The 13,904-nt window shown below is 38.8% G+C and overlaps 1 protein-coding gene across 1 annotated transcript in view; it reads left to right on the top strand.

The window, feature by feature from the left end:
* The window catches only part of Cnbd1 (cyclic nucleotide binding domain containing 1), a 411,690-nt gene that overhangs the window by 73,083 nt on the left and 324,703 nt on the right, over positions 1 to 13,904 (top strand). The window contains 1 exon segment of the mRNA XM_055603581.1: positions 3,093 to 3,248. Within this exon segment, the coding sequence (XP_055459556.1) occupies positions 3,093 to 3,248 (156 nt within the window).

Here is a 13,904-nt window from a genome sequence, read left to right as displayed (position 1 = left end):
GCATCTAGGAACTCTTTTTAATTTTTTTATTATTATCATTTATTACAATTTATTCAATTTGTATCCTGGCTGTGGCCCTCTCCCTCTTTTCCTCCCAGTCCCACCTTTCCTTCCTCTTCTCCTCCTATACCCCTCCCCTAGTCCAATGATAGGAGTGGTCTTTCTCTGTTTGACCCTAGCCTATCAGCTCTCATAAGAAGTGGCTGCATTGTCTTCTCTGTGGCCTGGTAAGGCTGTTCCCCCCTCAGGGGGAAGTGATCAAAGAGCTGTCCACTGAGTTCATGTCAGAGACAGTCCCTGTTCCCCTTACTAAGGAACCCACTTGTAGACTGGGTCTATAAGCTACATCTGAGCTGGGGTTTTAGGTCCTTTCCATGCATTGTCCTTGGTTGGGATATCATTCTCTTCAGGGTCCCAGGGCTCAGTTATTATGGCTGTGTTGGTCTCCTTTTGAAGCTCCTGTCCCCTCCAGGTCTTTCTGTCTCCCCTTTCTTTCATAAGATTCCCTGCACTTTGCCCAAAGTTTGGCTATGAGTCTCAGCCTCTGCTTCCATATACCTCCATCAGTGGAGTCTTTCAGAGACCATCTATAATAGGCTCCTGTCCTGATCCCTGTCTTCGCCTGCTTCTGATGTCTATCGCGTTTGTCCTTCTGAAAGAGGATTGAGCATCTTCCCTAGGGTCTTCCTTGTTGTTGAGCTCTTAGTGTAACATTGTTTGGCTCTTCTGTCCTTTAGACTCTCCACTGAGAATTCAGATGTATTCTAAAGGGCTGCCATTATATGTTCCTTGTTCTTTTTCCCTTTTGGCTTCTAATAGTCCTTGTTTGTTCTGTGTGTTTACAGTTTTGATTGTTTTGTGTTAAGGGGACTTTCTTTTCTGGTCCAGTTTATTTGGTGTTCTGTATGTATCTTGTGCCTTGATATGAATCTCCTTCTTCAGGCTAGGAAGCTTTTACAGTTTTGTGAATATTTTCTGTCATTGACCTATGTTTGTTCTTCTTCTTAGATTTGACTTTTTCAACACTATTCCAGATTTTCTGCATGCTTTGTGCCAAAAACTATTTAGATTTAATATTTTCTTTGACTTGGGTATTCATCTATTTTGTCTTCAATGGCTGAGATTTCTGTCTTCCATTTCTTGTATTCTGTAGCTGAGGATTGCCTCTGAGATTCTTGGGCAAGTTCTTAAATTTTCATTTATAGATTTCCCTCAGTTTGGATTTGCTTTATTGCTTCAATTTCTACTTCCAGGTCTTGCACTGTTTTATTCATTTCCTTCTACTGTTTATTTGTGTTTTCATAGATTTCTTTGAGGATATATTCATTTTCACTAAAGTGAAAGGACTTCTATCATATTCATGAAACTATTTTAATATCTTTTTCTTATATTTCAGCTATGTTACAATGTTCAAGTCCTGCTTGTGGTAATGTTGCAGGATTTTAGTGACGACTCATTGTTCTGGCTGTTATTGACTATGTTTTTATGTTGACATCTAGGCATCTGGGATTAGGAAGTTTGTAAATTTAGGTACTGTGCTTAGCCTGTTTGCTTCCTTAGCTTTTCTGGTCAGAATGATCTGTAGGTTGCCAGGAGTGCCTGATGGAGATGCGGCCTGGGATAAAGCCATGAATGTGGGGAAAGCTTTTGGAGATGCTCAGGGGAGAAGGAGGCTGTGTTTATTATGCACAGGGCCTGGAATAAGAAACAAATCTGGAAACAAACTCATTGTCTACCAACTAACAGAAGGAAAGTAACAGAAAGCAAACCTTTTGGGTAGATATGATCAATGAAATATAATACGGCAGCAAAACTATAGCCATTAAGTCTCGTGAACATAACGTTGAAAACAGAAAAAAAGTCATAAAATCCATTGGATTCATTTCCAAAAAAACTAAAATATGCAAAAGTATAATTTTATAAAATATGTATATCTTTTATGAATCTTACTGGAAATAAGGCCAATTAATCAAAACAAAAGTTTGTCTGTGGTTACATCAGGACTGAAGCTCTTTGTACACAGGAAAATAGTTTTCCATTGTTGTACATAATGGTCATGTTCTACTTCCAAAATCTATCAGGATATTTTTGTAATTAGTTCTTTCCTCCTTGGTATTTTTTCTTCTAATATATCATGGATATTATTTTAAAATGTATATTTACCTTAAAATAAAAAAAAAACAATGTTCCAAATGAACCATGCCAGCAGCAGAGGATAAAATGGAACTCTCCCTCCATAACTAATTCTATATGATAATAATTCCATAAATAATTTTATGCATTCTGTCACACAGTGAGAATTAACCTATAAATAATTGGGTACAAAAATACGTTAAAAAGCACAAATGGTCAATTGAAGCTATTCATAATTTTGCTATTTAACAAGCCAAAATTATTTTTTAACAAAAATAATAATTATATAATAATAATAATTTTTAAGAAATGTTTTTATTCTCTGGAAAAGTTTCTAGTATGATCTCCTTGGAATAGTTTTTCTCCATATCATTTTACATATCTTGCTCTTCATGTCTTTGTCTCCCTGAGCTTTTTTTTGTCTCTATCTTCCTTTGTTAAATATATATATATATAATACGCTTTCTGAAATTTTCAGTTTATAAATGAGAGAGGAATGTTGGTGCTAATGTTATGAGATAATGTATATAAAACTCAAAGGAGAGGAAGCAACACTTATAATACAGTGAATGTTAGATGTGTAGATGTGAATGTTACAGTTTACTGCTGTTATTCCACGTGTTTTCTATTCATCTTCTAGATTCTTTCAAGCATATCAGTGACCTGATGTATTACCAGGACTTAATTTGTGATTACACAATGTTTCCTTTAATTAAATAATATTTAATATTTCCTCAAATTATATAATATATTATATATGCTGAAAATATTTATATATGCTAATTTCTAGGCTCAAGGTACAATAGAGTACACATATAACTACATTAGTGACTGAGAAAAGAATGGAAGCACTAGAAGAGAATGCTATTCAAATGTGAATTTCTACTATTGAGAGTGAAGTAAAACTGTGTAAATTGTTGCACATTGTGAAATATCACTAATATTGTCTCCTTGCTCAGGAAATTTGCTGGAAAGACAGAAGTGAAGGAGGCCCCGCCCGAGGAGTCACATGACATAGCTGTGAATCTCAGAAAAGCACGTGGTAGCCCTAGTCTTGACAAAGAAGAAAACAATGAGAAGAACTTCATGGAGTTTTTAGCTATCGTAAGGAAAATGTGAGTATTTCTTAATGGAGCAATTTTTTTTTCCAATGAAGACTGTTTGACTAGTTTTTCTAGTTAGTTGCTTGCAAAAGCATATGCATTATTCATGACTTAACATGAGTGCTGAGTTTAGAAAAGGAATGTCTGGAGACTGATATGACAACCACCTTCATGAACTCAATATTAATGGCAAGCTGTGTGTTTATTGCTAAACTTGCTTTCCCATTTTAATTTCACATTGCAAGCAAAACATGTGCTGTGTACTTAAGCAAAAAAAATATGGTTCTGATTTCATCAGTTTTCCTCCCTCATCTATTTTATTCACTTTACAGCCCTATAGAGCCTTCCCTCCACCTCTCCCAGTCCCACTCTCTCTCCTTTCTTCTCTTCCTCTCCTTTTCCTCAGAAAAGGGGAGCTCCCTTCCCCATCCATCCCAGTTGCATCATCAAGTTGCATCAGGACTGAATGTGTCATCTTCCCCTGTGGTCTCTCCAGGCAGTCCTGCCAGGGGAAAGTGATCAAAAAGCTAGCGGTTGAGTCCTGTCTGATGCAGTCCTCACTTCCTTTACTGGAGCACACAACTGAAGCCTAAACGCTGCCCATCTCTGCAGGGCTTCTAAGGCTGCTAGGTCCAGTTCATGCATGGTCCTTGGATGATGCATCAATACGGATTTCATTAGATTTTGATTATTTGATGGCTTTTCACAGAATTTAAACTTTCCTTTCTACCACAGAGCCCTTAAATATACTTTCGTTAGCTTATATTTCCTTGAGCACTTTGTCTTGCAATGGGGACAACAGTGCTTAGTGGTAGAAGGAAGAGAAATGGGGAAGGGATGAACTCAGGATGAGAAGGAAAGTGAGATTATAATATAGTTCCACCACTCACCACTTCTTCCTTCCTCTAACCCTTCCCGTATACCTCTTCTTACTCTCTCAAATTCAGAGCCTCCTTTTCATTAATTGTTGCTATATATATACGCATATTTATATACATACATACAAGATTGCTGATCTAGTTCTCATAGCAGTTCTTTGAGGCAGCTGTGATGATTTATAAGAACAATATGTGTTTTGAAATCAGTTTTTCCACTTCTATAGGATATAGAAGACCTTTTTCCTTGCCAACTTGATACTAGTACTTTAGTATTGCTGTTGTTATTTGTTACATTATTATAAACTTACTAGCTTAAATAATGTGAATTTTCATATCTTTGTGTATGTGTCTATGTGTTTCTTTTTCATTTTAATATCTTTAGGCATAGTGTATCCAGAAGTTTCAGCCAAGGTATGCAGTGAGCTGTTTATTTCTGGAACAAGAACGACTTTTCTATGGTTATGTTGCTGTTGGCAGAATATTAAATTTCTTACAATTGAAGGACTGACACCTTCACATTCTTGCTTGCTCTCGGCAGGAACATCAGTTTTAGGCACTTCCTATATTCTCACTATCTCTCATTCTGTCACTCAACACGAATGTTTACTTTTTCAAAGCCAGCAAGGAAGAGTTAGTGTATCCTTTCTAAAACTTTAACTAGTTAACTCATTAATTATTGTTGGGGAGGAGACATGTCATGTGAAAAACAGAGGACTTTTTGGAGTTGGGTCACTTTGTCTACCTGTCCATGGGTTGCACTTTTACTGAGGTTGTCAGGATCGCACAACTGTCCTACCTGGATGAACCATCTTGTGGGCTTAAGTCCATGTTTCTTTTGCGCTGTTAAAATGAAAAGTTGTATGACTCAATTCCACAACTGCTGCTGTAGTCTTATAGCTAAGTACAAGCTTGTGATTTTGATTCTACATCTAAACTCAAAAACTGAGTGTGTGGGTAGTACTTCTAGGCTGTTAGCCCTGTTGAGTAACATGGACATTTTATGTTAATCAGGTTTGTAGTGGAGTTGGACACTTTAAGTGCAAAACACAAAAGTGATTCAATTAAGTTTTGTTTGTTGATGAATAAGTTGTCAGGTCTGTAGCCTTTTGTTTATTTCTGACTGACTGAAGCATGGTCAGATAGCTTGATAAGCTGCTTTAGGGATGTAAAAGTGGCTACTTCACACTCTCTAAAATTCTTCGTTAACCTGTTTGAAATTTAATGAATAAAAATTAATTTTGAGTTGCCATAGATACTTTTAAAGGAAATGCTAATATTTCAGAGAATATTAAGAATCTATTGAAAATTGGTAACTTGGTGTGATACTTAACTGCACTGACTTCATTATAACTCCTAATTTAAGCCAGTAGTTCTGTATTTAGTACTGCTGAGGAAAGATGGCGTTGAAAGATTAAAATCATCAACTGACGTCAAAATCATTGAGGTGGCATCACTCAAACTATTTGAGAGCTAGATGGTACAATATCAGTCAATTGTCAAATAGGCATGTTGAAAGAGAAGAGAGGAGGAATGATAGTTAAATTTTGCTTTTTGTTTTTTTTTTTTTTTCAAGAAAATGGAATACTACTCAGCAATTAAAAACAAGGAAATCATGAAATTTGCAAGTAAATGGTGGGAATCTAGAATTTTTTTGCTTTTTAAAGCATATCAGATTGACTACAAATTCATTAAACATGGTAGTTAAAGGAAATGAACTCTGCAGTAAGAACTGGCATTGAGTAATTAAAACTACAACAAAGGAAAACAAGAATGAGAAAATTAGAAAAATCTTAGATATTCCCACAATGACAACATAAATACCTCCTGAAGGTGCTAATTGCTCTGCAGCTCTAAATCTTCCCAAGAGGTAATTTAGTATTCCATTATGTAAATGTACCACAGTTTTTCTGTATCCATTCTTTGGTTGAGAGACATCTAGGTTGTTTCCAGATTCTGGCTGTTATGAATAAAGCTGCTATGAACATAGTTGAGCAAATCTCCTTGTTGTGTGGTTGAATATCTTTTGGGTATATGCTCAGGAGTGATATAGTTGGGTCCTAAGGCAGCACTATTCCTAGTTTTTTGAGAAAGTGCCAGATTGATTTCCAAAGGCGTTATACTAGTTTACACTCCCAGCATCAATGGAGGAGGGTTCCCCTTTCTCCACATCCTCTCCAGCATATGTTGTCACTTGAGTTTTAGCCATTCTAATGTGTGTGATGCGGAATCACAGAGTCTCAGCTATTATAAACAAGGAAATCATAAAATTTGAGGGAAACTTATGGAACTAGAAAAGATCATCCTAAGTGAGGTAAAGCAGAAAGACATACATCATGGAATATACTCACTTATAAGTGGATATTAGCCATATAATATAGGAAGAACATACTAAAAAGATGGAAAGATGCTTAATTCTCATTCAGAAGGGAAAACAGGATAGACACTGGGAGAGAGAGAGTGGGATGGGAGCCTACCACAGATCTCCTCTGAAAGACTCCACCCAGCAGGGGATCAAAGCAGATGCAGAGACTCATAGCAAACTTTGGACAGAGCAGAGAGAGTATTATAGAAGAGGGGGAAGAAAGAAGGACCTTGAGGGGGCAGGATCCAACAAAGCCAAAAACCTGGCCCAAGTGGGACTACAGAGACTGATATAGCAACCAAGGACCATGCATAGAGAGGACCTAGACCCCCTGCTCAGATGTAGCCCATATATGGCAGAGTCTTCACGTGAATCTCCTAGTAAGAGGAGAAGAGACAGTTTCTGATCTGCACTTGGGTGCCTGCTCCTCTGATCACTTTTTCTGGTGGGGCAACCTATCCAGCCCAGAGGAAGAAGATCCAGACAGCCCTGATGGGACCTGATAGGCTAGAGTCAGACAATAGGGGAGGAAGACTTCCCCTATCAGTGGACTAGGGTAGAGGGATAGAGAAAGAGGGAGGGAGGGTAGGACTGGGAAGAGGGAGAGGGCTACACTGGGATACAAAGTGAATAAATTGTAAAAAAAATAATGATAATAATAAAAAAGATAGTTTAGAATCAAGCCTCAAACACCACTTTTGATTGGTGGTTAGTAGGAAGTCTGCTTGTTTTTGTTTTGTTTTGTTGTTGTTGTGTGTATGTGTGTGTATGTACCCATTAGACAAAAACATCAAAGGACAGTATATTTTGAGGAATACCTTTATTGAATTTATGCATAATTGGCAAAGTGGAACACTTCAAAAGAAAACACTTTCAGAAGGAGTAAGCATTGAACAACAAATACAACTAGAAGCTATGAAGAATTTTGATGTTCTAAACATGGAAAATTATTTCGCCATTGATGAGTGAATTCAACATAAGCTTTTGAGCTCTTTTTAGTAATTGTTTCAGCACTGGAATTCAGGAACATACAGTGTTTTACTTTATGAAGAACTTTAATTTGTAAATAAAAGTGATTACTGTGTACCATGCTACTCAGTGATGACGGCTTAGAGAAAAGCTAACCCAGCCTCAGGAGATAGATCTTGGTGGAAACAATCAAAAATTCTCTGTGATGGGCAACAGGATGGGATATTGTATGAAATAAGAAAGTAGAAGCCAGATGTCTCAGATAAATACAGTTTGTGGAATAGAAAACAATGGCCAGCAAGGAGGTCACTTTCTTGAAAAGTGAGGAGGGCTGGGGAACAGGGAGGAGGCCTCATAAGCCTTCAGGAGCCAGATCATCAAGAAGTGGCTCACAGGCTGTGATGAGATTTATGGTGGTGGGATGTGAACAGCCCTTGTATTTGTAGCCCACTGTGGTTGTCATGAGGAGGTTCAGGGTGGGCTTTCCAGCTGTGGTATTGACTATTATACCACCAGCTTTTGAAATGTGATTATGAAGTGCTTTGTAGAAAACTATTTATTTATTTATAATCTGCTAAGTCCTAAAAAAAAAAAAGTGACATATATGGGTTTGGAGATGACACAAAGAGTGTGAGACACAGGGAATTAAAACAAAACAAAACAAAATGATCTGTGGAAGCAGCTTGAGATCCTTAGAGAAAACTTGGCCCAGTTGTTAGCTCTTCTACTTTCTCCAATTAAAGATGCTTCCTTTGAAGGAATGAGGCATCTGAAGATCATTACGTTTCGGCAGAGCAGCAACGCAGAGCCACTTCTGAGCAAGGACTCAGAGGACTCACTCCCTGAAAGAAATCAGTGCATCTGCTCTTTAGAATTAGGCTGTGTCAAATCCAAATGCAGGCTGGAACTCCTCCTGTGTCCTCTGCTGAAGTGGCTCCTAAGACGAGGAACTGCAGTCTGGGACTACATTTTGGGGCTGTGTTCCAATCAGACAAAATTGCTCTGGAGCTATCAATTTTGCGGAAATGCCACGTTTGGAAGGAAGTTGCTTGGAAACAGGCTGGGAAGGCTCTCACCTAGAAAAAAAAGACTATTCATTTGAAGCTGGGTTAATAAAGAACTGTTCAAAAACAAACAGTTGTTTTTGACAGAATAGGTATCTCTCACAGGAACCATGATCATATATGGTATAGGAACATGATTAAAAGAAGACAGTTAATTGAGACGCGATAACAAACAATGAAAATATAAACCTCTTTGGCATTTTATAGATATTATAGAAGAGAATGGCATTGGATCTTGGTCTGTTTGTAGCAGCAAGCGCCAAAGTTAGAATTGGGATGTTTTTACTGCAGTCATCAGAAGAAACCAGGTCATTCTGACTGCTCTGAACTTTAGCTGTGCAATCTTTGGGAAAATTCTGCCTCTTAATATTCAACTTACTCTAATAGGCATCATATTATGTTACCCTTTTGTTTTTAGAACCAATTGAATGAAAACTCCTTTGTACAAGTTTTTATATAAACGAATTAAAAAGTTTACTACTATTTCAAGATATTTCCCTAAGAAAGAATATATACATCTCTCTTATGATGTATTAACAGATGATTACTGTTGCTTACTTAATCATTTATCTGTTTCAGTTTACAAAGTTGGCCATGACATTTTCATACCATTGTTTTACATATTTTATATTACAGTTGTTTGCATATTAATGAGCTTTGTAAAAAGCATCTTTATACCAACCTGCTGCAGTTTACAAATAAATAAGGTTTTCTACATAACATTTCTACTGACACACTTTTGATTCATTTTATTATTTCACAAACATTTTGTCATCTTGTGAGTTAGCTCTAACTTTTCAAATGGTTTTATTTCACACATATACAACTTGGTTAACAAAAAACAGCATGCTTTTGTATTGTAGGGAGCCATGGTGATATGCAAGATGATTTTAGAAAGACTTAGAAAATTACACCTGCATCATATTAAAGCAAGAAAACCATGTGCTATGTAGTACTTTCTAGTAGAGTATGGGTCTACATGGTCAATTTGTAGGTCAAACTCTAGAATTATCTGTAGAGACATAGCAAACAATTTGGTTGTCTTTAAAAATTTAGAAAACAACTCTTAATTGTCCTTCTGTCTCTTTTATCCATTAAATGTCTGTCTTTGGGTCTTTGTACTCGAGTTACTTGCTCTCCAACTCTTAGCTTGCATAAAAGATGAAATGATAGTTTGTAGTTCTTCATGTGTCTTCAGTATTCATTCATGTTTCATAGCTGGATAGCTGGGCTATTGTGGATGGTGCTGCAATAAACATGGATACTAATTAAATAAATGTAGTTTTCAAAAGATGAAGTACAAGTGACCAGGGAACACACATATTTGCCTAGACATGTCCAAACACTTTTGAAAAATAGTGTTTTGCTTGCCTCTTCTTCAGCATAGAAATTATGTTTTTGCTAAGTGCAGATTTCTAACAGGAAGTAATTCAGGAAGTAATTTTCTTTCATTATTTCATGACTTTGTTTTAACTCCAAAGCCAGATAGTTGATCTGGATTTTTAAAAGTAATAGCAGATAAAGTGTTGAAGCCTAGAATTGACATCTTTATTTAGTTTTGCAATGCTGTTTACCATTAGGCCATCACATCTTTCATATGGCAAGCTTCTTTGTTTGGAGGAACGTGGCTTTCTTCTCAACAGAGGCTGTCTTGTTTTTCTCCAGTATTTACCACATCTTTGGGCTTATTACACTTCAGACTGTGTTCTCTGGTTCTCTTGGTTAACGGCTTCCCTTTCACTGAGTCTTTTCTGAAATGTTAATTGCATTCACTGGGTTCTTCAATTATGCATCAGCATTGTCAAAAATGTACCTAATAGTTGCTTATTAAGAAATTATTCGGCATTGTCAAGGGGCGGGGCAAGATGGCGGCACCGGAGGACTCTCATTCTGAGGAGCAGCACAGCAGGATTGGCACAGTGACCAGCAATCAGAACTCTCGGCCATAAAACACAAGTGATTGTGTTTCACAGGTGAGAGGATACCCCACGGTGGGGGATTCAATCAGCTTTAACTCACCCGGCTAAACCACGGAAGAGATCCTGGTTCCACCAGGCTCTTGGTCGTCAGCCCGGGGCTACACGCCAGCGCCATCTGGTCACAGTCCCAGACTGAACTGTGGTCCCACAACACCATAGACTGAATTTCCTAGTCGAGAGATAACCCCACGGAGCAGGAAACAATTGGGACCGACCTCAGGTTACCCAGCAATCCCCTGGAAAAGACTCGGGTTCCGCCGGTGCCCCAGGAGCCAGCCCGGACCCAGAGCCAAGACACAGGTGCCTGCATGGAGCCCTGCCTGTGTGCCTGATTCGCCGCCTCAGATAGAACTGTGGGCACCAGGGCACCAGGGCACCAGACTGGGTGTCTCTGGCAGGAGGAAACTCCCAGCGGAGGGGGTCAGCAGCTCTAACGCTTAGGACACTCAGCACCAAAACACTTCCTGGACTCAAGCAGACTCTAGTGCAGGCAGGAGCGCTGTGCTCTGCCGCCATTATTGAGTTCCCCTAGGGCACTGGGACACACAGCTGCATCCTCGGACCTGCAGGAGCCAAAGAGCCATTACAGCAGCCTTCGGATACTGCGCCAGGGATCGGCCAGTTGTCCCTGGCTGGACTGTCAAAACTGTGGGAATCCCTGATCCTTCAGGGGGACAGCACCCACAGCGTCTGGACCAGAGCAGTGCCTGCAGCCGCCATCCCAGACAGAGACACACAGCTTCTGGTCCAGAGTGAGGCACCAAGCCTCCAGACCACAGCAGTGCCCCCAGGTGCCAACTCAACCTAGGTGCACATTCTCCAGGTCCAGAGCAGAGCAATCAGCCTCTGGCCCAGACACTTGCTGAGTGCACCTCCCACTTTCCCGGACAGAACTGTGCGCGCCAGGATAACAGGCTGAGTTTCCCTGTTGGGAGAAAACCCCACAGCTAGGGAATCAGCAGTTTCTTCAAGAGGACTGTACATGGAAATTTAGTGATCAGCAGCACACAAATTTATAACAAGAAACCCAGCAGTGGGGCAGCTGTCTTGAGAAATTCTATGGGTAAGAGGAGAACCTCTCCTGCCTAACATAGATCACAGCTACTACTCAGGGCTATAAACCTGAGGTGAGCAGTGGCAACTTCTGAGAAACACTGGCCATACAGTGACCATAACCAAAAAGCAGAGAAGGACTCCTTCAGGAAAAATCATCTGCCGGCCAAGGGGATACTCCCTACGTCAGGACTCCAGGAAGCACAGAAACTAACAGCCAATACCTAAATCAGCCCAATGGGTAGAGGTCAGCGTAAAGGCTCAACCAACAAAAGACAGAGCAATATGGCATCTCCAGAACCCAGCCATCCAGGGGCAAACAGCCCTGAACTATGCAGCATAATAGAAAATCAAGAAGATGACCTTACATCTATGTTGACGAAGAGGATAATAGAGGAAACAAATAAAACACGTAAAGAATTAGAGGAAGATAAAACCAAACAGATCATGGCTATCCATAAAGAAATGGAGGAAGATAAAGACAAGCAGATTATGGCCATCCGTGAAAAAATACGGGAAGATGCAGCCAAACAGCTTGTGGCCTTCAGAGAAGAAATAATTAAATCACTGACAGAAATAAAAGAGAGAGTTGAAGGAACTAAAAGAAAAAGAGGAAAATACAATCAGACAGGTGAAGGAAGTAAACAAAACAACTCAAGACCTGAAGATAGAACTAGAAAAAATTAAAGAAAACACAAATGGAGGAAATAATGGAGAGGAAGAATTTAGGGAAGAAAACAGGAACTACAGAGGTAAGCATAACCAACAGAATACAAGAAATGGAAGAAAGAATCTCAGGTGTAGAAGATACAATAGAAGAAATCGATGTATCTGTCAAAGAAAATGTTAAATCCAAAAAATTCCTGACACAGACCGTCCAAGAAATCCAAGACAATATGAAAAGACAAAACATAAGAATAATAGGAATAGAGGAAAAAGAAGACTCCCTTTTCCAAGGCCCAGAAAATATTTTCAACAAAATCATTGAAGAAAATTTCCCCAAGTTAAAGGAGAAGCCAATAAAGATACATGAGGCCTACAGAACACGCAACAAATTTGACCAGAAAAGAAAATCCTCCCGCCACATAATAATCAAAACAGTAAGTATACAGAACAAAGAAAAAATACTAAAAGCTGCAAGGGAAAAAGGCCAAGTAACATATAACGGCAAACCCATTAGAATCACACCTGACTTTTCAACAGAAACTATGAAAGCCAGAAAGCCCTGGACAGATAGCATGCAGATCCTAAGAGAACACAGATGTCAACCCAGGCTACTATACCCTGCAAAACTCTCAGTCCTCATAGACGGAGAAAACAAGATATTCAATGACAAAAACAAATTTCAACAATACCTACAAAAAAATCCAGCATTACAGAAGACACTAGAAGGGAAAATACAACCCAAGAAAATTAGCTTCTGTCAAGAAAACACAGGAAGTAAATAACCTTACTACAGCAAAACAAAAAGCAACCAAGCACACAACCTTATGAACACAGCCAACATCAAAATCAAAGGATCTAACAGCCACTGGTCATTAATCTCTCTCAACATCAATGGACTCAACTCTCCAGTAAAAAGACACAGATTAACAGAATGGATACGTAAACAAAACCCAGCAATCTGTTGCATACAAGAAACACACCTAAGACACAAAGATAGACATTACCTGAGGGTAAAAGGTTGGAAGACAACTTTCCAAAAAATGGACCCAAGAAACAAGCAGGAGTAGCCATTCTAATATCTGATAAAATAGACTTTCAACCAAAATTAATAAAAAGAGATGAGGAAGGACACTTCATACTCATCAAGGGAAAATTCCACCAGGAAGACATCACAATCCTGAACATCTATGCCCCAAATACAAGAGCACCCACATTTGTAAAAGAAACATTGATAAAATTTAAACCACATATAGATCCCCACACATTAATAGTGGGAGACTTCAACACCCACTCTCAACAAAGGACAGGTCAACAAAACAGAAATTAAACAAAGAAACAATATCTCTGACAGAGGTCATGAATCAAATGGACCTCACAGACATTTACAGAACTTTACACCCAAACACAAAAGAATTTACCTTCTTCCCAGCACCTCATGGAACCTTCTCCAAAATAGACCATAAAGTTGGTCACAAAGCAAGCCTCAACAGATACAAGAAGACTGAAATAATCCCTTGTATCCTGTCTGATCACCATGGAATAAAGCTGGACTTCAACAACAGCAGAAATAGCAAAAAGCCTACACACACATGGAAACTGAACAACTTGTTCCTAAATGACAGCTGGGTCAGGGAAGAAATAAAGAAAGAAATTAAAGCCTTTCTAGAACTCAATGAAAATGAAGACACAACATACCC

Source organism: Psammomys obesus, unplaced genomic scaffold (genome assembly GCF_907164565.1).
Source record: "Psammomys obesus unplaced genomic scaffold, mPsaObe1.curated_primary_1811, whole genome shotgun sequence".
Taxonomy (NCBI): Eukaryota; Metazoa; Chordata; class Mammalia; order Rodentia; family Muridae; genus Psammomys; species Psammomys obesus.
Note: the sequence above shows the minus strand (reverse complement) of the source record. Positions and strands in the feature narration are given on the sequence as shown.